The sequence below is a fragment of the Molothrus aeneus genome, chromosome 5 (assembly GCF_037042795.1).
Source record: "Molothrus aeneus isolate 106 chromosome 5, BPBGC_Maene_1.0, whole genome shotgun sequence".
NCBI lineage: Eukaryota > Metazoa > Chordata > Aves > Passeriformes > Icteridae > Molothrus > Molothrus aeneus.
This window is the reverse complement of record NC_089650.1, coordinates 25,024,132-25,051,723: the sequence shown is the minus strand read 5'-3', so window position 1 is coordinate 25,051,723 and position 27,592 is coordinate 25,024,132. Positions and strand designations below refer to the sequence as shown.

At 42.5% G+C, this 27,592-nt stretch overlaps 2 protein-coding genes across 3 annotated transcripts in view; one reads left to right on the top strand and one right to left on the bottom strand.

The window, feature by feature from the left end:
- Positions 1 to 18,401, top strand: part of ELK3 (ETS transcription factor ELK3) — a 34,653-nt gene extending 16,252 nt beyond the window's left edge. The window contains exons 2-5 of the mRNA XM_066550191.1: positions 928 to 1,136; positions 9,425 to 10,216; positions 15,532 to 15,654; positions 18,252 to 18,401. Of these exons, the coding sequence (XP_066406288.1) occupies positions 930 to 1,136; positions 9,425 to 10,216; positions 15,532 to 15,654; positions 18,252 to 18,350 (1,221 nt within the window). The 5' untranslated portion in view covers positions 928 to 929 and the 3' untranslated portion in view covers positions 18,351 to 18,401. The remainder of the gene's footprint in view (positions 1 to 927; positions 1,137 to 9,424; positions 10,217 to 15,531; positions 15,655 to 18,251) is intronic.
- A 5,500-nt stretch (positions 18,402 to 23,901) lies between these two features.
- Positions 23,902 to 27,592, bottom strand: part of CDK17 (cyclin dependent kinase 17) — a 90,867-nt gene continuing 87,176 nt past the window's right edge. For both annotated transcript variants that reach the window (XM_066549578.1, XM_066549579.1), the window contains one exon: positions 23,902 to 27,231. In XM_066549578.1, the coding sequence (XP_066405675.1) occupies positions 27,194 to 27,231 (38 nt within the window). In that variant the 3' untranslated portion in view covers positions 23,902 to 27,193. The remainder of the gene's footprint in view (positions 27,232 to 27,592) is intronic.

The window sequence follows — 27,592 nt, the reverse complement described above, 5'->3', positions numbered from 1 at the left end:
CCTGTGCTGAGTTGGAATGTAGCCAGCCTTTAGTTATCCTTTTATTGTAGTGCCTGAACAAAAGGTTTGTTCTAGGGAGGGCTCAGTAGCACAGGCAGTTAGCAGAGGAAAAATATATTCAAACAATCTTTAGCAGAGAAAAAAAATTAAACCAGCCTCAGATGTGAGACTCAGGCACTGTTAAAAATGTTCCTAATTCTCAGTTGTACCTTTGATAATGAAAGAAAAGATCCCCATTAAAGAGAGGCTCTGAGTAAGCATCACTTACTTTACTGTGCTTAAGTGTACTGAACTTCCAGCTTTTCTAAAAAATCAAGAATGTCTTTTGAGCTATTTGAATTGGCAAACAGAAACAGCAAGAGTAATTTGAGGCCCTGGAAAAAAACAAAATAGGCAAAGGCAGTCTGGTGGTGGGAGGGGGAAGAGATGTAGCTTCTGGTCCTGTAATCAAAGGCAATTGCTCTGGTCTTCCCTCATCCTCCCCTTTTTCACAGTGATGTATCTGAACAAGTCCAGTAAACTCCTCCTGGCTGTAAACAGCAGGTTTTTAATATAATAAAATAGTGGATAGTCATGTTAAGTCCTTTTCTCCCTGCCTTATGTGTTCCTTTGAAGAGTGATTGCTGACAATGACTGGTGTCACCAACTGGTGGTGACCTTGTATAATGTGAACTTTGTGGGCAGTGCTTTTCTAAATACTTCCTCTATTTTATGTGACCCTTCAGAGAACAGCAGTGGGGAAAATACTGGAAAAGCAGTGGAAGACCTGTAGGTCTTGTGGATGTTTGGTTGTGAATGATGTGGTAGCTTCCTTTTCTCAGTTATGTAGGATGACTCCTGCATAGAGCTTATTACTGACATGAGTGTTGGGTGCAACACCTGCTCCCAAATGTTTTTTACACTGTTGCTCTCCTTTGTCCCTTCTAGGTATGGAGAGTGCAATCACACTGTGGCAGTTCCTTTTGCAGTTGCTGCTAGACCAGAAACACGAGCACCTCATTTGCTGGACGTCTAATGATGGCGAATTCAAGCTACTCAAGGCAGAAGAAGTGGCTAAGCTGTGGGGACTCAGAAAAAACAAAACTAATATGAATTATGACAAGCTGAGCCGGGCGCTCAGATACTATTATGACAAGGTAAATTTTGTTATTCTCATGCACACTAAGAAAATAGAAATGCTACCAGTTAATATTTCTCCTCTCCGAGTAAGCTATTCAGAAGTTCCTCTAGCTAGTCAAGATCCTAGAAGGAAAAGATTGTAGAATACAAATATACAGATATTGTAGAACACAAATCTTGCATATTCACGTTTCTCAATTTTAGACTCCAGTAAATTAAAGGAATTTCCAAACTGTTTCCGCACCCTTTTTTTGATGAATATTATATTGGTTTTACTAATCGATATTAAATCTTTTCAGGATTAGTTCTCCTTAAATGGATATTTTTCAATAAGATATAAAAATTCCAAGTTACTAGGTTTTACTATTTCCTATATTCTTGAAGATTAAATATTAATAAAAAAGACTGTTATAGATTTTGTATATTATAAAGGGGAACTTCATAGCTGTGCTTGTTGGCCTGTTTTCATCTTGATTTTCAGAAAAAAGGGTGAGATTAAATTATACAGTGAGTAATGCCAGTGTTCAGCACAATTAGGGCATGTTTGCTGCCTGCACAAGGCAGAAGAAAGTAGATACTGTTTCTGGACTGACCTTAGAGTGCTGTTCTTGCAGGGCACATTGCTATGCAGTCAATCTAACACAGTGATCAAAAAACATGTTGACTGCAAATTAACAATGAACAACAATCGGATGATCAGACTTCCCATGACCCACAGGGGCTCCCTCTCCTGAAAAAAAAATTAGTTTCAGATTTAAGGATGTTAGTGTTTTGTCCACTAGAAGTCAGATTTTCCCACTTAATACGTTTCAAAGGTGGCCTGACTGAGAAGGCATGAAAGGATTTGGTGAGGACAGTACAGTGGCTGTTCTGGGCAGTTGATGTGATGCATCCCCTTCACTAAGTGCTGAAAAGGCTTCTGCTCAGCATGGGGAAGCTTGTTTCATTATATGACTCCAGCCCCTCTGGTTATAAACTTGACTGGGATCAATGGAGACAGAGTGCCTGCTGGTGCATGAAGAGCAGAGCCAGGCAGAGCCCAAATATGCTGTTAGTGACTGAACAGATATTGCCCAAAAACAAGGAACAAGATATTTGTAGCACTTGTGCTTTGAGATCTCTCTGTTCTCTTTGAAGTAATGGAATATAATGGCTCCTTACCTGAGACTCTCTTGCTTCTTTTATCCCTTAACCTGTTTTTTTTAACCCCTGTTCTGTTCTCAGTTCCCTGCCCCCAGCACGCACACACCTTTGTCATCTGTTTTGTCTGTGCTCAAGCAGCATCTACCAGAGTGGCTGTACAGTTTCTTCATCAGGGTTCTGGCTGAGGCAACTGCTTGCTGTTTGTAGAGATGGTCTTCTGCCTGACAGTTTTTTCTAAGTGTGGCAGAAGGATTTTGGCCATTTTTTCAGGTGTTCTGCGGTCCAGTGGAGGTCACAGCTCCTAGATGGAAAGAAGGATAAGTTTTTTCTTCCCCAGGTACTGCAATCAGGGTTTGAACCCCAATCCAAGCCTATGGCTACGCCTATTTAAATTGAAAGAGTAACTCCTTTAGAATGAAACAGTGGGAGCTTCTCACTCTGTGGGTATAGTGTTTGGTGACGTGTAGGTTCCGAGACAGTGGAGAAAGGTGGATTACTGGGAGAGTGCAGAGGGACAGAGCACCTGGCTGCAGGATTTGAAGTGTGAGAGAGAATGGTGTAAGATAGCAGATAGTGAATCCTTGTGGAGTGGCAGGGTGTGCTCAGCAGTGGGTTCAGTCCTGAACCCTTCCTCTGCCTTCAGTTCAGTCTATACTGCACAGCACAGGAGGGAAGAAGTCAAGAAAGGGAGGAAAGGCTGCTTGACATTCTTCCTTCCCCCCTGAAGAACAAAAGGGGAAGGACTGGGGAGGTGAAAAAGCCTCTCTCAGACTGTAATGCTCTTTTGCTTTAGACCATTCACCAATTTGTGAGATAAGCCCAAAAGCAGTCTAGACTCTGAGGTAGCTTTAAGGAGCCTTCTGAGATCCTTGTCCCCTCCCTACTTGTGTGCAATGATGGATGTGTTGGCAGCTGGGGGTGCCGGGGCAAATGGGATGCACACTGAACAAATGTGACAAACACTGAACTGCAGATGGGGGAGTGGCAGCAGAAAAGATGAGGCAGAACTCTGGACTTCACTTGCACCATGGAATTATTGACAGGAATTTCTCTTCCTATAACTTAAGTGATCTGGCAGCATGTGAGTTTGAGACAAGGGTCAGTGATTTTTTAGAAATTATGGTAGCACATGGGCTGGACCTTCCTTTCTTGGACTACCCTCTGCTCCTACTGCATACAGTTGACACTGAACTAACTAATGTTTCATGGTCTATCTTTGAAATTATTCACCATGGAGAAATAAAACCTGATTGCTGGATAAGTGGGGGTTTATGAGCTCTGCCTTTTGCTTGGGGGGAACAGTGGCTTGTTAAAATTCATCATCTGATTCATCTGAACTTAAAAGTAAATTAATTCCAGTACTGGAGAAAAATAACACAATTAGGACAAGTTCCTTAGCCTGGCTTTGAAAGCAAGCATGACATGCTGTTGAGGCTGATGGCTAGATTTATGTTAAAGTCACATAAAAAGCACCCCAGGAAATGTAGAGTATGGCATGTCTTGATTGTAATTTGCTGCCATGGTTATAGTTGCTAAATGTTTGTAGATAATCTGAAGACTCCATTTCCTGTTTCATTTGTTCCCCAAATTCTTCCCCCCACCCTCTTATTTTATTTAATGCATTTCTCCTATTGCCTCAACAGAGCAGCAGCACAGATGACAGATAGCACTGAGGAAAGGCATCCTGCACTCTACCTACAGCTTGTGTCCATCATGTCACACACTTTTGCCAGTCAGAAATCTCTTGCAATGCTTTCAGGCAAGAAAATGCTTCAGCACTATTCCCACACAGAGCACTTCAGCTTGAAGTAAAATACCTATAAGAGTAGGGTTAATAAATTTATTTTTTTCCCTCAGGTTACCCAGTTATTTTGTTTTTATGGTAGCTGTAATGGCACATATCTTTTGGAAGTCACCAGGGGTTTCAAGACTACTGCACGTCCCTATGAATATTTCACGATGACACCACAAGAGAGAGGCTAGTCATTTTTCCCATGAGGTTTTTTTTCTGAGGGAAGGAGGGTGAATCCAGGAAATTACATGCTGATACTGACATCAATAAGATGTAGAGGTTGTGGAATGTGGAAATCAAGTCCTCAGAAGTTAGGAAATAAAAGAATCACAGTTCCCTGGATAACCCTAATGTTTGCATGAGTTATGCTGCGTCTTTAATTATACAGTCACATACTGTTGTGATGAGCAGCTATTCAATATTTTTGCATGTTCTCTGAACAGTGTGTAGCCCAAGGCTTTACTCAGTGAGTGCTATTCAGTCTGCTATTCAGTGAGTTTTAGTTTCACTTATTGGCTGCCCACTTGTTTAGATGGCTTGGCAGCATGATTTATAGTATTAAATTAATATGGGCTGCTTTGTGCTCATTGCAGTGCAGGGCTTCTCAGGTGCTCTCAGGATTCAGAGGTGCCAATGCATTCACTCCCTTCCCATAACCCTTGTCAAACCCTGTAACCTGGTTACTAGTTTGTATTTTTAATGTCCAAGTGTGGGTGGAAGCATGGAAGAATTGTTTTGGGTGAGGGTCCCTTGCTTGCGTGCTTTCTGAACTTCAGGATATAAATGAGGATATACTTCAGGATAATGAAAAGTATTACTTTACTTTTGGGAAGGTCTTCTCTAAGACATCTCAGGGGAAATAAAATCCTACAATGAAACAAAAGCAGTGTGATTGTCCTGGACTACCAGCTATACACTATGTGGTGGTGCAGGTCAGAGGTGTTACAAGGAAATACTTTAAGGGACATTAGAAAGTACCTTTACAGAAAACTGGAAGGAGATTCATCCAAGAGTGATTTGTGGAAGTCAAGAAAGTGCTTGGCTGAAGTGGCATAAATGGTTATATAGTGCTATCCATATAGAAAGATGGGAGTAAAGAATTTGATGCTCAGTAAGAGGTCATGGGTAGAGGAGAAAGCCCAAGAACACCTGCCTCAAAAAGACACATAAAACAGTTCATGTTTGATGTGAGAGGAAAGGGATGTCCAGTGACCTGCAGTATAGAGAGCAGAGAACCTGGTCATAGGTGCTAGCCAGAGAAATAGGCTTTATCTTCCAGCTGGAGGTGAGTGAAGAAAGATTGAAATCCAGCTAAATGGGAGCCTTGATCTTCCAAAGGTCAGTACAGGTGCACAGGGTAGTGGCACCTGTGCCTGCATCAAAAATGTTACAAAATCTGGCTTCTGCACACACAGTGTACAAAGCATTACTGCATAACCTGTGATGCTAGCAGAGTCTGCCTGCCTGCACATGCTGATGTGGACACACTCCCATTTTCCAGAGTAGACCATCCTGCTCAGGTACCTCCTGCCAGCAAGTGTACTTCAGACACTGGAGTGTGAGCAGCCCCCTGTCTGGGTAGGCTCCCAGTAGCTGGAAGCAGCCTGGATAGAGTTCTGGGAGGGATTCATAACCTGTGTTCCTACATGTGTTGCACCCCTCAGTACTCTTAGAGCCAGGGAGCTTGCAACACATCCAAGTGGGATGTAGGAGCAGCAGCTACAGCTCTGGTCTTTCTTCTTTTCTGACCAGGGATGTCTATTACCTACAGACAAGTTCATTCTGCTGTTTCACATAAATTGTGAGTCTTGGGCATCCTGATTATATAGGTCACTTCCCGGAAAGAGGAAAAAATGGTCTTCCTGCTCCTGAGATCCCTCATTAGTCAGAAGTTTGACTAGGAAGTGAATCCCACGTCCCAGATCATTCTCCCAAGTGGCTCCTGCAGCCAGCAAACTTTCTAGCTAACAGGTTTGGGCCAAGCCACTAAAATGCTTCAGTCACCCTGGTAGTATAGTTACACACTTGCTCTAAATGGCTCAAACATGGAGCAGGAGTCAGAGCTGATAAAAATAAAACCCAAACACATGATGGATTTCAGTGGTGCATAGTTGACACAACCCCTCCCCAGGACAGTCCAGTTGAAGCTGCAGGGAGAAGCAGCTCAGCCAGCTGCTCTGTGGAGGACAGGGGCAGAAGAGAGCCATCCCTGCAGCTGATGATTCAGAGCTCTCCGGTGAGGCTGCTTTTGGAAGGGCTCATAAAGCAAGTTCCTGAAGTGCTGGGGTGTGAACGAGCTCCCTAGCAGGGCTGATGTGCTGGAGCAGGCAGCAGGCACTGCAGCTTTCCAAGCACCTCTCCACAGGGTGGGCTGGGCACGTTTGCTGTAGTCACTGTTTTGTACTCTGGGGCCAGAGGAGGGGAAGTGTAAAGTGTTCAAGAAGCCAACAGAAGAGGGGCATTCCTTACTGCCTGCCATCTCTCTCAGTGTCAGAGTGCTGTCTCTTGATAAGGTTTTGGTTTTTTTTAAGCTGTTGGAGTGGAGCCCCCGCTCTTGTCCCAGTTGCGCATTTCTTCTCTGCAGCAGCTGCTTGGCCCAGCAGTCCTACCCTGGCTCCCTGCAGCCCTGGCCAGCAGCCACTAGCACTCATTGCAAGCCTGTTCATGAGGGAATTTACCTAGAAAATTCAAAGAACAACAATAAAATGGGGCTGAATGTTCACATACACTTACTGTCCTGCTACCAAGCAAGTGGTCTAGTGTTCCTGCAGATGCAGGAAGGCACAATTCTTTGTCCTTTCAAACTGCTTGTTGTGGTGCCTGTCACTGTCTTCTGTGGTTTGAACTGTCATAGCTCAGAATGATTCTGACAGATCACTGAGATGATGGTAAAAATATGCTGCTTTTTACCTTCAATTATTTGTCAAAAGAATATGGAAAAGTCAGTGCCTTTCCGAGGCACTTCATTAATTTGTGTCCTTATTTTCTCTTGCATGCCGGTGGAGATTTCCTCAGGCTACACATTTAAGAGAAGCCTGCAAAGTGCTTGAGGGATCTGCACTTGAATCTTTTCATCTCCAGCCATCGTTAAGTGGGCCTTTGCTGCAGGGCTGACAGAGTTGGAGGAGCAGCACTGTATTGTTCTTAAAATATAATTGTATTTAATAATAACAAAGGAAGTATAAACTCACCAGTCCGTTCAGTTGCTTTTTATAGCAATGTTCCCCTGTTTCAAGCCTGCATCAGTGTAAAAGTGCAATCCTTAAATACATTTAATCTTGTTCTGCTGGGAGTCACATTTTTCAAGGAGAATCTCAGTTGCTAGTGCTTGATTTAGCAATAATTCAAAGTTGCCAGGAGCAGAGGGGAGGCATTATTTGAAATTAAAATATAAATATTAAAAAATATATATATAAAAGAAAGGAAACAAAAATCCAGTTGGGATGGGTTTTTTTTTCATATGTGAGTAGTTTAGAGGTTTTGCTCTTTGGAAAGAGAAGGCAATATTGAGAGTGCAGAAAAAGTGCAATCATCCAATGTTGCACCTAATTAGCAATGAAGAAAAAAATCCAAGCCCAAAGCCATGGGAATTAAAGCAATGCAGATTGCGATTCTGTGGGCTAACTATTTGTCCTGAACCTCTGGAGGGCAAAAAAAGACACTGCAGCATCTGCCAGGTGGGTAGATGTATGTACAATTCAGCATGGAAGAGGGCAGTTTGTGCCTTTAGTCTGAACTTGTTGAATTTAATTCTTCTCTTTGCTACAGATCCCTGTTATCGCCTTGGGAAACAACATCCTCTATTTGTGCCACAGCCCCTGACCTGTGATGCAAAGCTGCATCCCAGGGTTCTTTTGTATTCATTCTTTCGTAGGGTTAGTTTTGTATTCAAGAAGGTGCCTGAATGAAATGCCAGGACGTTCAGACAGATGAATTACAGAGTGAAATAGCTCAGCTGAAGGACAGAAAAGGTTCTGATCCTCAAGTGCAGATTCTTCTTTCACAAAATGATCCTTGCTTTTGTGACTGAGCAAGGTGTAGTGCAGGCAGTACAAGCACCCAGAACTACTAGTTGTTGTCTATATAGAGAGAAAGATGATGTCTCTTTTCCTTTTCCTTAATTTTCTGTTTCATTTTCAGTCAGCTTAACAAATGTTTCCACTATTGGTGTCAGAAGCTGTGGTAGAATGAAAAACCAATTAGATTTTTAGGAAATTTGTAAATATTTACATTCCCATATGTACAGCAGAGCAGATGTCTGCAGAATACCAGCTGGAGGTGCAGCAGATGTGCTGGACTAAAGGGAAGTCTCTTGGAAAGGGTTTTTCAGAGAAAACTTAACAAACTCTCCACCAGGGGTTTCAAGAAGAGAGAAATTAGCACGGAAATCTCAGGACATATTTCTTGTTTTGTTCTGCAGCACTTGGCTTAGGGTAGTAAATGTTCCAGTCCCTCAGCCAGGCCTGTGCCACAAAGTGCCTTTGTGGAGGAGCTCACATACCCTTGGGAATTGTGTCAGAGCAGGCAGCCAACCTGGGTATGCAGGAGGAGCACTAGGACTAGAAACAGGATGCTCATAAAAAGTCTAAAAAGAATCAGTTCTTTACATAAAGGGAACACTTCAAGAAAAAACTAAATGGTTCTACAAACATTTGAGAGGTTTGGGACTTTTTCAATAATTAATTTCCATAGTGGGTTTAGACTGATGAAAACCTTCTGCCTGCACCAGTGAGCATGCTGAGCCTAATGCCAGCCTGGAGATGGTGCAAGGGATATTGCAGGATACAAGTACTTTTCCAGCCTATGCAAGGGGTTGCATTTTTCACAGACACAAGTTCATGATCATTGACAGAAAGACAGTCACTGTAAGTTTAGCTCAATCCTTTCCTTATGTGGTAAGGAACAGAGGGTAAATAACTGGGGCCAGGAGGCTGAGGTGGTTTTGTCCCTTGCAAACATTCTGAGAATACTTCATCCTCAGGTGTTGGTGTCAGTTTTAGGTGGCATGAAGTTTGGATTTATTGTGGAACGTAAGTGGTGGCATGGCTTGAATCCACAAGACAGCAGAATTGCTTTTACTGGAAAGAAAATATTCCCAAGCTGCTTCAGAGAAAGCAGAAGTGAAACAGGCCACCAGTAGGTCTTTGTCACCAAGTGATGGTGGTTTTGTTGGAAGCCATGAGGAGCCAGGAGTGGACTCCCTGGCTGAGCAGAGAGAGGTATTGGAATAAGCCAAGGGTGATCAGCATTCGGGGCCCCACAAAATGACCTGCATAGCTTTATGTGGGGGCAGTGCCCCCTGCCCTTGTGTGTGCAGTACTGGGCGCCTCTGAAACACTGATCTTTCTAGCACCTTCTTTGTATTTGCAGAACATCATCAAGAAAGTGATTGGACAAAAGTTTGTATACAAGTTTGTCTCCTTTCCTGAGATTTTAAAAATGGATCCCCATGCTGTGGAAATCAGCAGAGAGAGCCTTTTGCTGCAGGACAGCGACTGTAAGATGCCTCCGGAGAGCAGGGATCAGCACAAGCACAGCTTGTCAGCACTGAAAAGCACAAGCCGTAATGAATATATCCACTCTGGCCTCTACTCCTCTTTCACTATCAACTCTCTGCAGAACCAGCCAGACCCTTACAAGACCATCAAAACAGAAAAACTGGAGAAGTCAGAAGGAAACACACCAGTTGAAGAAGTCCGAACTGTTATCAGATTTGTGACAAACAAAACAGACAAACAAGTTACGAGGCCCATGGTGTCGTTGCCTTCTACTTCTGAAACAGCAGCTGCCTCTGCTTTCCTCAACTCTTCAGTATCAGCTAAAATATCTTCCTTAATGCTACCCAACAGTGCCAGCATTTCATCTCCATCATCATCCTCCTCCAGGTCACCATCTCTGTCTCCCACCTCACCCCTCCCTACAGAACACAAGAGCTTCTTCCTTGACTCCAGTTGCCACGACTCAGATTCCCTTGAGCCTCTGAACCTCTCCTCAGGCTCCAAGGCCAAATCCCCATCTCTTCCCCCAAAGGCTAAAAAACCCAAAGGCTTGGAAATCTCTGCCCCACCTATGATTCTCTCCAGCACTGACATCGGTTCCATTGCCCTCAACAGCCCCGCGCTTCCTTCGGGATCCCTGACTCCAGCTTTCTTCACTGCACAGGTAAGACCTGCCTGTCTCCAGGCATTTCCTCCTTGTGGCCAACAGTGTTAGTTCTGTGGGTCTGTCACCATCTGGTGGGAGAAAACCCCAACATATGGGAAAGAGGGAAATGCAGCAGTGCTCTGAACAAGGGGTGGAAAGTGGATTTCTCCTGGGGTTTGTTCCTAATGAGTGTGGGAAATCCATCACAGTTCACAGACTGCCTGAAAGAATAAGGAAATGGGCAGCCATTAGTTAATTGTTTATCAGTTTAAACCAGCCTCCAGATCTACAAAACAAACAGGAAAAAGCCAAAAAGAAAACCACAGGGGTTTTGTAGGTCACAACTTGAGCATGTGGGATGCTTGGTTAGATTTCTCTACTAGATGTTGGAATCCATTCAAACAGTGTGAACTTTTTGTTAATTTCTGAACACAGAGCAAATTAAGTGGTTTCTAAGACAGGCTCTGAAGTTAGTTTAATGTACAAATTCACAGAGTACTTGCCAGAGCTTCCCTTCAGCACAGAACTATTGAATAACCAGAAGGTTATTTTGTTCTTTTTAATAACATATTTGTGGTAATGTCAACAGTGAGTTCTCATTTTCAAGCTAGTCTACGAAAAAAGCCTAGGAGTTCAGAGCAGAAGGGTAAAATCGTATAGATATGACTCAGGATGTTCATTGGTGAGTTTTGTCTTACAATACCACCTCAAAATTAGACCAGAAATAATCCAAGAATAAAATTATCCCAGTGTGGAATATCCCCCAAGATCCCCAGCCCTGAAGTAGCAGTTGATGCAAATACTGGCATTGAATGTAGCAAAGTGGGCAGTAAATAAATGAGTACAAAGGTGTGTTACAAGCCCTCACTTGTTGCAGTGTGAAGCAATATCCTGTTTCACCTTTCCCAGTCCCTCAGCTGTGCCAACCTCTCCCTTCCCCTCCCCCTTGCCCCCTTGCTAAGTGCTGTCCGTCAATCTTAACATTCCAGCAAGGGCGTCGTCTGGTTGGTGCAGTTCCAAAGATGCTTCCCAGCCCTGGGATCATTAGCCCATCTAGGTGTCATTGTCCCCTGAGACTGCCCCCCTCCCACCTGGTTGGTGGCACACCTACCCCTTCCCCTTCCCCTTTCCCTGGGTTTAAAAAGACACAGGACCAAGCGGTCGGGATTCTGTTGGAGCTGTTACCAAGATTCGGAGATCTGTGACCATGGAATAAAACCCTGGATTAACCCTCCAGCAGAATCCATCTCCTTTTCCTCTTCACCTCACCTAAAACCTTTCCATTAGAGGTAAAAACTGAATTCCTGCTTGCCTGGACTTGTTCCATGTGCCAGCTGCAGCATCCAGCCAGCCAAAGGTGTCTCTGAGGTGAAAACACCACAGCTGCCGCCTCTGGTCAAGCAGCAAGGCCAGACGAGCCCAGGCACGTTCCACCTGGTAATATTGGGATCATATTACGATACTCACTCACTTCAGGCTGCCTAGAAGACCCATGGTTTCCAGAATCCCATCACCTCTTCCCTGTTTGAAGGTGTTGGAGGTGTTTGATGTGGGCAGCACTGTGTGCCTGCACGGCACAAGGGCTGGCAGAAGGGAGTGTTGGCAAGTGCTCTCAGCCAGCACAGCACAGCATTTGCTCTCCTGAGCTTGTCAGCTGGCTGCAGAGTGAGTTTGTGCAGCTCAGGCACACCTGTAAGCCACCAAGATACAAAGCTGTGTCACCAAAAAGAGCAGTTTGTGAGCTAACACCTGCCATTTTTGACATCACAAAGCCTTTAAGTGAAGTTATGTTTGGCAGGAAGAACAGAAGTGTGGCAAACCAAAACTGAGATGCATTGACAAACTTACAACCTCTAACTGTGGTATAACCACAGTATTTTTTTCATAGGGAGCAAATCTGACAGCATCAGATGCCAACCAGACACAATGACACTGTGAGTTATTTCAAACCCACTTTTATCTGTTGCTGCCCCCAAACCACAGGATGAACAGAGATTTGTTTCCTGGTTTTGTAATTATTTCTTTGAATATTTAACTTTCCCATGCACCTATGAACTGGTGTACTTACTCCCCTGAAAGATGTAGAAGGGAATTATGTTGAGGATTGTAGCAGGAGGGATAGCTAAGGCTGTGATGAATGTTACCCAACTTAAAGCCATCACAAATCTTTGCAAGTTGTCCTATCACAGAAGAGACATATGGCATCTGTGTAGGGTAGTTCCTGGGTCTAATTATTTAAACTTTTGGCTATACAGCAACATAGCTTTTATCCTCTCCTTTAGCCTTCTTTTTCTAGTGTGGATAAGAAGCACCCTGCATCCTAAACACTCGTCCTAGTGATTATAAAATGAAAACTACATAGCAGCTGTATTCAGATAACTGTAATATCACAATGCAGAATAGCTAAAGCCATAATTTAGACAGGAATTCTGCTGTTCATCCCATTGTCCAACGAAGAACATGCATCATATCTCAAACGTTCTCTGATTTATCAGATCCCAGTGTGAACACCTGCTGCCAGGGGCAGGTGCAGAACAGGATGTCTGCTCCAGGAGTGCTGTCTGTTCTGAGAAGGTCCTGCTGCCTGAGAGGATGTTTCAAATGGCTTTCCACTGTACCTGCTGGTCATGAGGAATACCCTCATTCACAGTGGAATGCTGTGAAAGGGCACATGATAGACACAATCAATATTAGAACAGAAATGTATGTGTGACAGCACTTTCCTGCTTTCTAACAGCTAGAAGTGACAAGATTGTACTTACACACATTGTCACAGAAGTCAGGAGGCATGAGCATCATTGCTTAACAGAATCCTGTCTGTGCAATGAATTATTTCTATTTAAACTGTTCCTGTGCTTAGATTACAGTGATGTTTCACAAGTAGGAACTTCCCAATGGGTTTCACATCTAATACCAGATGCATGTCTGCATGTGGGCAGAAAATGAAGTGACACATCAATTTTTGCATGTAATTTAGGGATAGGCTGTCCTGTGGTGTTGTTTACACTTAGATTTCCTCTGGTGGTTTTGATACTTGACTGATGGCAATACTTGAGAACAAGCCTGGGATGCCCTGTGCTCTTTTTGCATTAAATATTAAACAGATTTGGAGGCTTCATTTGGCTGGCTCTTGGTTCTGGAAGAACTTGCAGACTTGCAGAGTGCTCTGCTCATCAAAGAATATGAGCCTTTGCTTAGCACTGTTTTAGACATGTCAGTGTGCTTCCAGAGATGAATGGAGGGCAACTCAGTTTTTCAGGTCTCTCTGAAGACTTGCTTTGGCTGCATCTAGGTAGGAAAAAACATCTCCAAGTCTTCCTCATTATTTTCAGAAGACTCCTCAAGAACTGCACTTTGAGTTCTAGATATCTGCAGCTTCTTAGAGAAAAAATAAAGAATGGAGGCTAGCCATGGGAGTTCTTGGTATAGTTGCCACAGTACTGTGTCCTTGGTTGAATGTTGTTGGGTCTAGCTACTTATATCTTTGGTTTTAAGGTTAGTAGGCTCTTCTGTAAGTAGATCTGAGTATTTATCCTGACCTAATTCAGTGTGTTGTCAGTCTCTTAAATCTCCACCAGCAGCTGCCTGCCAGTGGAGCATCAGCTTGAAATGTGGCACAGGAGAACAGGAGAGGGGCTCTTGCTGGTGCTGCTGATTTCCTTCCCCATGAAAGCACCATGCTTCTGGAAAGAGAGTGTTTGTAAAGGGCTCTTGACAAGTGCCTGCTTGTCAAGTTTTTTTTTTTTGTTTGTTTGTTTTGGTTTTTTGTTTGTTCTGGTTTTTCTTGTTTGCTTTTTTTTTTTTTTTTTTGACAAGAGCTGTCACTTGATGAGCTTTAGACTGATGTTTTTTCCTTGCCAGGCCTCCACCCACTCTTTGCCCTTTTGTTGGCATGCAGATATATCCCAACCCTGACTGGTACTCCTGTGACCTGCTGATTTACTAGCACAGGTTTATTACTCCTTGGGACAAACATGGTTTCTTCCATGGGGTTTGGTGTTTCTGATCCACCTCCACCACAGCAGGTCCGTGTTCCGTGTGCCTGCCCTGAGCTCCAGACACTGTGGCTGGTGCCTCGGGCACCGCTGGGCAGGTGAATCTGGCACTCCAAATGCAGTGAACCATGGCAGTGCCTGTGTGAGCCTGCTGGCTGCAGGGGCTGGCACTGAGCAGGTGTGATGGCCCTGGTGTCAGCAGCTGTAAGGGACACCCCCGGCTGCAACTGCCCTCCCTGCATGGGAGTTTGTGTTTCTGGCCTGGTGGGGAGCACCAGAACACGTGACCTGCTGGTTACTGCAGGGAGATGCAGGTACTGTCTTCTGTCTTCTCTTTATGTATTTTAAACTCTGGACAAAAGGATGCCCCAGCTTAGCAGAACACTCAGACAGTTGTTTGACATAGCAAAGCACGTGCTTGCTTGCTAAGTGTGTACTCAAATTCCATTAAGTGCTTTGCTAAATAGGACTGATTTTGATAATTGGCATCAAGATTACTGGTGAGATTAACTCATTATGCCAAATACTTTTTTCGAAAGTGTCACATGTTCTTTTTTTGGTATGATAAAAGTTATTCTGGATACAGAATTATTCACATAATTCTTCATTTGAATGAAGATTTGCATGTGCTCTAACTCTACCTCCCCTCTAATTGTGCTTTTAAGAATGCTGAGGGCAATCCCAGCAATTCTTGTGCATTGTGGCACTGGAAGGAGGCACCTCTGAGTTGGGAAAAGCCTTGGATTCTAAGTTCTTGCCATTTTGGTTCTTTTCAAACAATTAGCTGTGCTCTCTGCTGTCCCCCTGAGACACGTGTCTCTCCCTGCTCAGCCCATGCATTGCCAGCTTCTTGAACCCTCTTCCTTTACAGAGAAGGTGCCATCAGGGGAGGAAACGTCACAGGCCAGCAGTGACCCTTTCAGCTCCACACACAACTGTAGCAATGCCTCAAAAGCTGCAGTCAGGTCAAGGAACTGCTGCGCTTCAAAAGGTTCTAGTGTTTCTGAAGGAGCCTAGGTGGTGTTGGCAGGCACTGGGACACGCACGTATTATTCTGTATGTTACACAGTTGCAGGAGCCTGGTTCAAATAAACAATAAATGTGCATCTTGTTAAGCAGACAGAAATTAAATCAATTTGCATATGAAGGAATGTGAAATGTGCAGGTATCCAGAGACAGGATGCAGGGCTGGATGGGCAGCTGCTGCCGACCATGCTGTTTGTCTGAATTCACTGGAAAAGAGAGCCAGTAGATGCTGTGTAAGGCTTTAGAGGTGGTGAGCGCTGCATGGAGCTGTAACTTTTGAGCTGTGCATCATGGCGTGTTTTTGTCTTGCAGACCCCCAATGGATTATTGCTGACCCCCAGCCCGCTGCTGTCCAGCATTCACTTCTGGAGCAGCCTCAGTCCTGTTGCTCCTCTGAGTCCTGCCAGGCTGCAGGGACCAAACACTCTGTTCCAGGTAGGTCTTCCCAATGCACAGGTTTCATTCTGAATGCACAAATATGGAAGAGACATTGTGGGAACATCTCTTCACATCAGTCTGGAGCTTTTCAAACAGATCAAGAAAATACGGGCATTAACAACCACTTCTAAAGAGGCCTACTTATTTGTACCCTCTTCCAATCCTTGGCAGCACAGTCAGAACCTACAGGACAGTGTCTGCTGCAGAAAGCACACATACATTGTGTGAAGGAAAGAGAAATAAATGCTGGACCCTGGAGAGAGCAGGTAACAGAGCTCAGAGCTGCAGGAAGAGTGCAGACCAGTGACCTGCCAGGAGAGGGCTGGAACAAAGACTCTGGGAACACCAAGACAGTTTGGATCTCACCCAGTGAGATGGGTGTAGGTTTATCCTTTTGTCCTAATGAACTATTTCTCACTCAGAAAGACAAGGCTCTCTGAATCCAGAGGCTCCATTTCCAGTTGTCCTGCCAGTTATCCATGTGTCCTCAACCAAGGACACACCTCTGGGCATGACCTTGCCATATGTAACAGCAGAAAGGCAGCATTGTGTCCACTCTCTCCTGAGTGTTGGCAGAGTAAAATTCTCAAAGTTTTATAGAGATGTGGTAAATACAAAAGCTACTAAATAACCCACAATGGCCACAGCACTCAGCTGCAGCATTTGTCTGAGGCTCAGGAAGAAGACAGTGGGCATGGTATTTGCAGCTCCAGCTGTAGCTGCTGCAGTACAGTTGATTCATTAAGTCACAGAAGAAATTATGTTGATCTGCCGATTGGCAAGGAACCCAATGACCATCTGCACAGCTGAAGGTGCAAAGACACCCTTGGAATGAACACCCCAATGGCTGTGGAGGGTCAGCACTAACAGAGGAGAAGGCTACTCCTAGACAGGGACCCTGTATTAGTCTCTGAACCTTCAGGAAGGCTGACTGCCCAAATCCAGGGCTTCAGCTCAAGGAGCTGCTCAGGCACTGGGATAATCAGTCTTTCTACCTCCAGCTGCACATGGAGCTCAGGGCTCCTTTGTGTTTCCAATAAACTCATTAGTCCCTACTGGACCTTGGTTTTGCACCCATGGTTAGAAATGGCCAGACATTTCCCCCGAGAAGTGACTGGGCTGAGACCTGGAATGAGTTTGTACAGACACATGTTGGCCATTCCCTGGGGGAACTGAAAGTGAGACGTGCCCTTGGCTTTCCCTGCTGAGAGACCCAAAGGGCCTTGTAAATGATGTTTGATTCAAGCAAATGCCATGATGACAAGCTGTAGAGCACAAAGCCTTATTTTAACAGCAAATAGGAAGCAAAAGCCACAGCTGAATTCTGGCCAAGCCCACGATGGGTCAGCCAGTGTAGGTGGCAGGGTAAAGCTCTCCTCAGGCTGCCTCACAGGCCAGGCCACGCTCCATGCGTACCCAGGGAAGAGCTTGTAATCAGGTTCTGTGTTGTAATGGCTCTTGGCAGAAGTGATGGAAGCATTTCCTGAGGCTTGGTGTGGTTAAAGCAGAGGCATCAGGCAGTTTGGGCCACACCAGGAGCATGGTGCCCTGCAGCACTGTGCTGCCTGGCCCAGCTTTACATGGAGTGGTAGAAGACAGGAATCACCAACCACCATCTGAGTGGAAGAGGAAACTTGTTAGGAGCACGTTATTATATGCACGTGGAGGGCGTGGTTACACCACAGTTGGCTGTCCAAGGACTGATCTGATAAGGGGTAAAAATACACCAGATGCTTGAATGAGATATTTCAGCTCTGTCTTCCTCAACAGAAACGCAGCACAGCTCATGGAGCTGGATCTCGAGGCCAGATCAGTATCTACCACTGGGATAATTCCTGCCTCATGCTGCAGCAAGTTTATTCCACCTACTTGCTTTATTTTTTTGTCAGGTCAGATGTTAAGAACTAGTCAATACCCACCCTGCAGGCAAGGTGCAGTCACGATGCCGTTGTGAACTAGGAATATACAGCTTCTGTACTGAATAAGGTTTGTGCACAGCACTTCTGAAGCAGCAGGTGACAATAAATGACTCCACAATAAATCACTACACGTTCTGCTTCACCTGCTGAATGGTGGAGCTAGTTTGTAGTTTGTGAGTGAACATAGAAACTGTAATTACTTGAGAGTAATTTTCCCCAAACTTTGTATCTCCAGGTATACTTTTTCTGCCATAAAACTACATCTGAACTTTCACTTTTGCCAAACTCTTTCCTGTATAAAAGAAAGACAAAAAGGATGTATTGTAATTAATAATGTGTAAACTGAAAAAATACTTTTGGAAACAGAATGGATGGCAAAGATTGCTCTGTAGTGTTCACTTTTCCAGGGTGATGATAAATGTATTATGTGAACATTTATATATAAAAGAGCCAATAACAGGTTTTTATATCCTCGTGCATTTACAAATTATTCAGGTTTTGTCCTCTATCTTGCATTCCTAATGGCTGATGCAGGCATTTGGTAGAGATGTCTTACTGTATAGACAACACAACTCTTGAAACCATCTGGAGCCAGTTGCTAATGCTAAATCCAGGTGCTTCTTGGGCTGAATGTTTTGAGATAAAGACTAATTTTTACCTTTTGGCCTCTTACAGTTTCCAACTCTGCTAAATGGTCACATACCAGTGCCACTCCCCAGTCTGGACAGAGCCTCTTCACCAATACTGCTTTCTCCAAATGCTCAGAAATCCTGATGATGCCTCATCACACCAAGGATGTATTGGTGGATTTAACACTTCATTCCTATGGGCTAGTTTTTCCTGTGTCATGAGAAGGACATTGTGAAACCCTTTATTACTTTGGTTTGCACTTTTCATTACATGGATAATCTACTTTTATTATGTTAGCATTTTTCAACAGTGTTTATATATAAAAGTATATATAAATCTGTTATGCATTAAATGAATTATAATTTTTTTATATCATAGCTCTCAAGTGTTGAACACTTCTGTTGTTGATGAAGTACTTTTCATAATGGATTGCAACAATGTATCTATTAGGGATGTGAAGCTTCTTTTTAATCCCTTTTTCTGCATATTATGCATTGCGCTTGTGTAAACTATAACCGGCTGTGCCTTCTTTTGCATAAAGTCATGTAAATGATTTATATATTTTCTAGTATTAAGATAAAAAGTTGAAAGAAAAAAAATTAGTATTGAACAGCCCTATGGTAGTATTTCAGTATCTTCTCCACAGATAGGCCATATGATGCAGTGTATTAATGTAACTTTGTATTAAGTGCTTTCAAATTGTATAAAAATAGCCTTATAATTTTCCTTTGCTGAAGTGGAAAACATAATCCTTGTTACAGCCAGGACATGTAGCTCAGAGTAACAAAGCCACATTTACACATTTATGCCCAAGTTCTTCTGTCAAGTTGCAACAAGGAGGAGCTGGGCTGTGTATGTTCATGAGACGTTTCCAGCATTTGAGAGTACTTCTGTAGAAAAGGAGACATTGCTCAGAATTTATTTGGCCTATACTTCTTATGAACTGTCAACATTATGTCTGGAAAACCTGCAGGTAATCTTTGTCCTCCCAAGGAATGAGGATCATTCCTGATAATTTCCAGGTGCTTTGTTCAGCTGTGCCAAGTGCCTTCTACAACTTCCCTGGAAAGACTGTTGTAGCTACTCAAGCTCAGAAGGTCACATTTCCCCTTCCCCCAAAGCTGGAAAAGTTGCAGGTCTGTAAATTGATGCCTGGTGTTTGCAAAGAGGCAGAGACTCTACATGTGGGATGTTTATGTATAAACAGCTGAATTCTGGATGAAAAAAAAGCACTGTGTTACTATATACTTGCAACTTGAATTTACTGGGTATGTCCTCTACCTTGAGGGGATGGTTTAGTCATATAAATGTCAAGTTAGGATTAGGCCAGACTCCCTGGCACCACAGACTCTAATCCTGGCAGGGCTGATGCAAATTTTCAGTTTCCTGATGTGGCTAAATTGGCTTGAATGCAGCTTTACTGTGTCGGTTTTTCAGATGAGTCCTTAAAAGCCAACCCCAAATCCGATCCCTGTTTGTGACAGGTCATTCAAACCTCAACTTTGCTTTCTGGCCGAGCAGCTGGCCAGGGTCTCTTCTTTTTGAAATGTATGCAGTGAGTTGTCTGCTGATTTTCTGCTTGGATGCATTTCAGTGATGATGTGTGTAGTTATTTGTAAAGTGCTTTTGGATCCTTCAACCTGAAAGGTGCTAAATAAACATTTTATTAATGCAGTTCTGATGTTGAAAAGCCATTTTTGGGGCAGAGGTGGTTGACAAAAGACAGCAGCAATTTTCCTCAGGCTCCTGGGTTGCACAACCAAAAACTACTCAACAGTTCCACTTGCAGAGATAAAAACCTGCTGTAGCCATGTAGGTACCAGCTGATAAAGACAGCAATTGAATGCCAGACATAAGGAGAACAAATGAAGCACTTGGGACATCATTTGCTCGACTCAGCGTTTCAAGAGCTCAAGATGTGCCACCCCACGGAGTCAAAAAGAGAAAATGAACCTACGCAAAATTTATGAGTGAATGCAAATTTTATACAAAGTAAAATCAGAACAGGTTGGAACAAAGGGCAGTGTTTAACTGATGGGATTGACAAGGTTAGTGGAGATAAATCACAAGGGCTTGCAGACTGAACATTTCTCTTCCAATGCATTCCTCCCAGGTACGTGGAATATTTTTCAACAAGTTACAGAGAGGCAATTATTTCACATAAAGAGCTGACTCCTGCCTCATTTTTAAAAACCCATGAATATCTACTTACACCTACAAGGCATGAACAGCAGCATAGAGACTTGTCTTGTACGTGCCACTGTAGCTAACAGGAGAACCCAACATTGAGATGGTGTTTCTCACTCTGAGTTTAAAAAGATAAGACATACTAGTATGGAATATTATACTGCAAAAAAAAAAACAGTTGACCATGAGAGGAGGGAGTGTGTGACAGAGTAGAGATTCTTAGAAGTAGCCAGATTCCCATGATTTTATTTCTTCCAAGGTTTTACTATTAATAAAGCGGATTTTTTTCTTCTCAAAAGGCTCAACACACTCAGAGCTCCCCTCTCAATTCCAGCCCTTAAATGATTTTGTACTTTTTTTAAAGATAGCAGAAAACAAAAATTCTGGGACAAAATCCTATTTGGAAAAATTACTGGATCTGAGAGAATCCAATAAAACAATGGAAGACAGAAGAAATGCTGTCTTCTCATCTTTGAGAGAATAAAAATAGCAAGAGAACACATCTTCTGCTAGTTGTCTTTTCAGCTGAAAAAAATAGGCTGTCAAAACCTGCCTTCTAAATCAGTAAGTAACGTGGAACAAAGGTTTTTGCTATTGTGAAGTATTTATACAAATAGAGTCCAGCCCCTCAAGTCTAACGCTTATATGAAACACTTGACTGTTATGCCTTATGCTTTGAAGAAAATATTCTATTGGTAATCTACTGAATTTTATTAACAGGTGTCTTTTTAACTGTAGAGAAAAATCAAATAAATGTTTTTAAATAAATACTGTGGAAGTGTCAATATTTCTGTGGCAGGGAGAGCTCCAAGCCAACAATCCTGGGGAACAAAATGGGAGTTATTATCTTTTCAGTATTCTTGGTAGTAATTGCAATTTGATCATACTTGGGGGATTTATTACAAGATTTGCACTTTATTTGTGCTTCAGCAATACACAGGAAGTTCCCAGTTACCTGGGTATAGGTATAGTATATGTGTATATATATAGTACAGGGTGGGTGCACAATTAGGGTATGTTTGGCTTACCTGCACCTTGTTACTTCAGGAAAACAAGTTATCCTCCAGGAGGGCCACAGCTACAGGGCAGCTTTGCCAAGAGCTTGTGCACACCTTTGGCCCTGGCACACGTAAGAAGCTTCAGTTCTAAAGAAAACTTTCAAGGTGGGGAAAACAGTGATAGGTGATAAATTATAGCAAAAGACCTGACACACATTCATGATGTCAAGAAAGAATGATTTGTTTTGTCTGACTAAAATTGGTCTCATCAGACAGGCTCATTCCCCATCTGGAAATACCAACCAAAGAAGTGAAGAACTGTCAATAAGGTTTCTGTTTAAAGGAAAGTTGGTCCTTTCCAACAAGACTATAGGGTTAATTCTAACAGAACAACCCTCTGCATTAAAAGGCTGTGTGATCTCGTGCCTACGGGAAACATCTTCAGAAGCCATCATGACACCCAAATGAGTTTAGGAAAGGCACAGTAAGTACAGGTAGTCTTTTATGTAAGGGCATTTCTATTCCCTTCTGATCTTCAGACTGTCTGTATATCCTGTAGGATAAACACACACAGGCCTCAGATTTAAGCATAACCCTCCAAAGTCAAAAGACTACCAACTTTTAAAATCCGTTTTAGCCCCGAACTGTAACTGCTCCTACGAATTAATGTGTGAGTGCTCTGCACAGATGGAGTACAAACCTATTTCTTGAGGGCAAAGAGACTGACAGCATGAGTGAGAAGCAGTATGAATTTATTTAAATGAAAAAAGTAGAATGAACCTCAAGCAAGGACTCGAGAGCAATCAGCATCATGGCCTGCCTTGGGTAGGGGCTGGTATTTGAAGAAAGCATCCTAGGAGAGAGGATTCTAGGATGTGCTGGAGTTCTTTTGTGAAAGATTCCCATCAGTTCACATTCACTCTGCAAGAAGTGCAAATGCATAAATGTAAACTTAATTATTCCTAACATGGCTTCAGGCCAGCTACCCCCTCCTGCAAATCAAATAACAAGACAGCAAAGAAAGGAAAAAACAGTCTTTGAAAAAAACAAGCTCAGGGTGTGAAAGAGGAGGGGTGGGTGACAGCACAGACGCTACCAAGCAAGGCCTGGAGGGAGGTGCTCTACAGGAGCACATTGGAGAAGAGACAGGGAAGAGCATTTTCCCTGGTTAGCAATCCACAGCCATGGTAATTCCATCAGCAGAAAGATCCCACTGCAACAAATGAAGGAACTTCACAGCTCTCTGGGGAAAAATATATTTCAAGGCAGAGCATCTGAGCCAAGTAAGACTCATATTTCGTTAGAAGGACCGTAAAAGTGATGCGCTCAGGCAGGCCTGCTTCTGGAGTAAGCTTGAAGGATGCAGCCACCAGCACAATAAATTAAGCAGTTCTTTACCACAGTAGCACGTGTGTATGTGTGCATTCACAGTTTAAATTTGCTCTAAAGTCACCGAACTTGGAGTTAAGGGTTTTTAGAAAACGTGCAAAAATGATTGGAAACTGTTCACGTTTTCTGACATGAATTTTCTGACATCAGTTGATGTCAGAAATCATGAATTGATTCTGACATCAATTTTACTCAGTTACTTAGAGAGGGATTGCCCAGTAAAAGTAACATACAAGAGATTAAAAAAACCAATACAGAATATATGAACTCTAATCCCAGTTGTGAAAACAGGTTCCCACTACGGCCGAGAATGGGACTATGATTTTTGTGCAGCTGAACTCCATGTGATGAAAGAAAGTGCATGGTAGAAATTCCAAAGCCCATGTACCTGCTTGGCTTTTATACTTTTCACGATCATCCCACCTGTACAGTCAGAGCTTACCTACAATGTTCCAACTGCTACATACTTCCTTTATGTATCATAATTGTACTTATTACCTTGCCAGTCTCCTACATTGGTATGACATGGATACTGGTGACATACATGGATGTACACAAAGATCAAGTGAGAGCATTAAATCTTTTAACAGCCCAATCTCTGAAAATATAAAAACCCCCAAACTGCATAAAGTAAGCATTCAAGCTCCTTCCCAAAATAAAGGCACTTCACAGAGATGTTACATTTGTTTTAAAGCCAAAATTTCTGAAGTTAAATAAGGTACTGAAATATGCTAAAAAGGTGCATGAATTACTTCAACTCTGCTCATCAGACAAAATGATCATGTCACGGACAAGGCAAGTTCTGATTTCTCTTCAGCATCATCATGTGCTGTAGCTCTGTATTTCTATACCCTGATTTGTTTGGATTTCTTTAAAGTCTGACCTTAATTCTGAGTATTTCCTGGGTTTATAATACTTAGCCTGAGGATATTTACAACATACCTTTCATATATTTTGTCCTCAATAACAGAATGTATTCTTAACCTTAATTCCATTTTAACATTGCAGAACAGAAAAAATGTACCTTTATTACACTGAAAAACTCATGCACAAACAACAAGCAAGCAGCCCAAAGAATGCTACTTTGCAGTTTTTCAAATGATTTGCAAATACAAAGTATATTGATTCTTTAATAATTGTTTATTTTAACTTTTATTGCCCAATTCAGGGATACACTCTGGCTACTTAATGCTGTGGTAAAGCAGCACAAAAATAACACAGCCATGTTGAGAAGCACGTTCCACTAGAGCATTGCTGAGCTGTTGGTTTGCCTCTTCCATCTCCCACCCTGTCCTGTCAATCCCCATCCTCCACCCACCCTCTCTCCCCTTCAACCTTCACCTGCACGTGAATGCAACCACACCACCAGCACCTGCCTCTGTCCTGGCTTCCAGCCCACCTGACTCTGACACACACCTACACCCACACCTTGGCCAGCCCTACCCTGGCCTAGGTGGGACACACCAGTTATCAAAAATAACTACCTAAAATCAGCCACGACATGCAGGCCATTTCTCATTAACTGATCACTCATCGTCAAGGAAAGGTGGTCACACCTAACACTGAAAGTCATCCATTTTTAGCAACTCTGCTTGGTTTTTGACACTCTTGAGGCCTTCCCCCAAATAGGCCAACACTCCTAAGTTTTTGGGGACAGTGAAACCAAGTCCGTAGTACCTGACACTGCCCGACGGGAGGCAGAGCACAGAATTCCATAGAAAGAATGTCAGAGATGCCCAGCAACTTTAGACTTGCTGACTACTGCCCCAAACAGGCAACTGCCACAGAACTGTCTCTGCTGATGCAGGAATTTCAGTAACAGACAATTTTAAAAAGCCCCAAACTGGCTTTACAACAGATGGCAAGTTTCTTAAATATGTTCTTTAAAGCTACCTCCTAATGAAGAACACAGATTCACTTGTAGGTCCTTAGAAAAAATTTCTTTATAAACAGACTGCTTTAATTTTATGGAAGATCTTTTCATCTGTAACATAAAAGCTGAATTCCTACTTAAAATGGAACATCCTTTTGTTAGCTGCAGCTGATCCCTTTCTAAGTTTATTAATGCACTTCATTTTATCAGGTAAACCTTTAAGTCCTTTACTCATTAGTGTCACATTATTACTTGTTCTTTTATGACCTATGAAGCATTACTGTTCTAGAAATGCTAAATCACACATTTATCCACAGTGAACATTTAGTCTATCTTCACTACTTCTGTAAAAAAGATGTTTTTCTGACACTTCTTTCTTCAACACTGTCACGTCTACAACGTATTTCCTACAAAGTTCATCGGTATAAAATCTAGATCAGATCCATAGCAACTATAAAAATATATATAACAACTATTTCAGGACAAGGTTTTTCATCAGTGCCAACTGTGCCTCTGCCATAGCCATAGCGCTCGCACTGGGATCAGGGGAGCCCCGCGCGTGTCCGAGCCTCACGTGACGCTCCCAGGCCGGGTGACACGCAGGGCTGGCTCACCAGCAGTGACACTGGGACACGCCACTGAGAAGGTCCTGAGCAGCCTCAGCCACGGATGAGCCACGTCACTGCTACTGCCACTGCCACTGCCCTGAAGGAACTAAAGGAGCAGCCAAAGGTGACCCTGGGGGCTCCTACAACACACGGACCTCGCTAAACGCTGCCAACAATGCCCCAAGAACCGCAAGTTCACTTAGTCTGTATTTTTAACAACACAGGGCTTTTGTTATTATAAATTTCAAAACAAAACCAAAGAATTCCACATAATATTTATACTTTCAAAAGTACAATATTAATACAGGTCGGTCAGTTAGAAATAACAGCAGTTTGTTAGGTCTACAAGATTTAACGTAAAACCGGTTTACAAATGCTGAAAAGCAGTAGTGGTCCAATAGTCACCGTTACACATGAATTTCTCTCTTCCAGAAAATAAAATTGAAAAAAAAAATCCCAATTCAAATTTACTAGTATCAATGAAATATTAATAAAACACCCCCAAACATGCCACAATCACTATTCACAAATAAAGTTAAAATGAAATATACAAAAATTCACTTAATACTGTTAAATAACAATAAACTACAAGATTTCCTGAACAGAAATGGTAGGACCCCTGAACGTTTTACAGTGAATGTCAGGAAAAATTAAGTTACCTATGACTATTTTCATGATATACCAGCCAAAGATTTACATGACCATTTCAAAATATACCAATAAAGATTTACAGTCTCTTTAAGATGCACTAAACAAATAGGTTCATAAAGGTGAACACAAATGCTTAAAAATACTGTAACCATCACCAAGGGTGTACTTATGATACTCACTGAGATGCATAAGCATAGTAGTAATATGTTTACTATCTCTGGAAAACAGGTAACATCTAAGATCTGAAAAACTCTCTAAGTTCCCATTGTAAAAGCTCTGTAGCATAGTGAGTTCTTCTCAAGTACAAACTTGCATCTTTCCAGTTGATTTCAAGTGAATAATGCACAAATGGGAGAGGAACAAAGTGGGAAAAGTGTGCCATTATTCCAATGTTTGTGTAATTAGTTGTCCTGTTCCTCTGTAATGAAAAGTAAGCCAGGGTCCAACATACGTGAATTGTCCTTTTACTATTTGTATTTCTAAGTTAAAAACAAGGTAAAAAAGTTATTGTTTCTGCAGGCCTCATATGCACAACAATGTGCAAATATGTTATGCTGGAGTAAGCCTGGCAAAACGTCCAGCCTCCATGCTCTAATTTATCAATAACTAACATAGGATCTGAGAGCAAATCAAAGTTGCTTTTCACTTGTTTGAATCAACCTTCACACCATGTGCTTTTCAAAAACATAATATGCATTATAATTTTTCAACTATTTCAACACATACTTCCAATGTTAAATAAGGAATTAAGTGCCAAGAACTTAGAGCATTAAAGATGGCTCACCTATAGCCAAGCAAAGCTATGTTTACATTCCAGGAAACACTGCAGTTTAAGAAATACAAAAAAACCCCGCAGCAGTAGAACATTTTGTCAAGAGAAACAGATGCATTCACATATTATAAAGCCATTGCAACTTCTTCAGGCATGGAACTGTTGTGTTAACTATACAGACAGTAGTTATTTAGCAGCAATGATTCCGCAATAAATAATGCACTGTGTTTCTCAGTCCTGCACAAAAATTGCAGCTACAGTTACATCAACAGCTGTAACCTACTGGCTCTAGTGGCAGAGGAGACCTTAAAACCAACTGTACAAAAATTTGTCACACTGTGACAACAAATATAAAAACATAATTTGCAGGTTGGAAATAAAAAGACTCCACTGTTAAGAGGACAGTGTAGACAAACTGCGATTCCAAGTCCACCAACAGAAAGCACTGCCTTTGGATCCGAGTCCTTGATTGACAGGATAGGCTTGGACTTGACTCTGCACTGCCCCCTTTAGAAAAGCATGCTCTGCCTTCTGTTCTTCCCATGTCCTGCAACACAACACGGACCATGGTAAGAAACCGAAGCATTTGCACCATGGATTATTAAGTTATTATCCAGATCTTCATCCTTCTTCAAGGCAGCACCCCTTGTGCTTCAATCAGCATCAGCATCTTTTAACTGCACTCATTGCATTGGTTTTTCACTTTGCCACCTCTAACCCCCATACAGTAACTGGTTTGAAACTCCAAAATGTTCTCACCTTCACAGTCTCTGCCCGCCCCTAGTAAAACTCACATCTTACTGTGCACTTAGTTTATGTGTCTCTACAGGAATCTCAGTAAATCCTTCTGGATTTTATTTTTCAGTATATTTACACAAACTGATTTAACTAAGCATTTTTCAATTCCA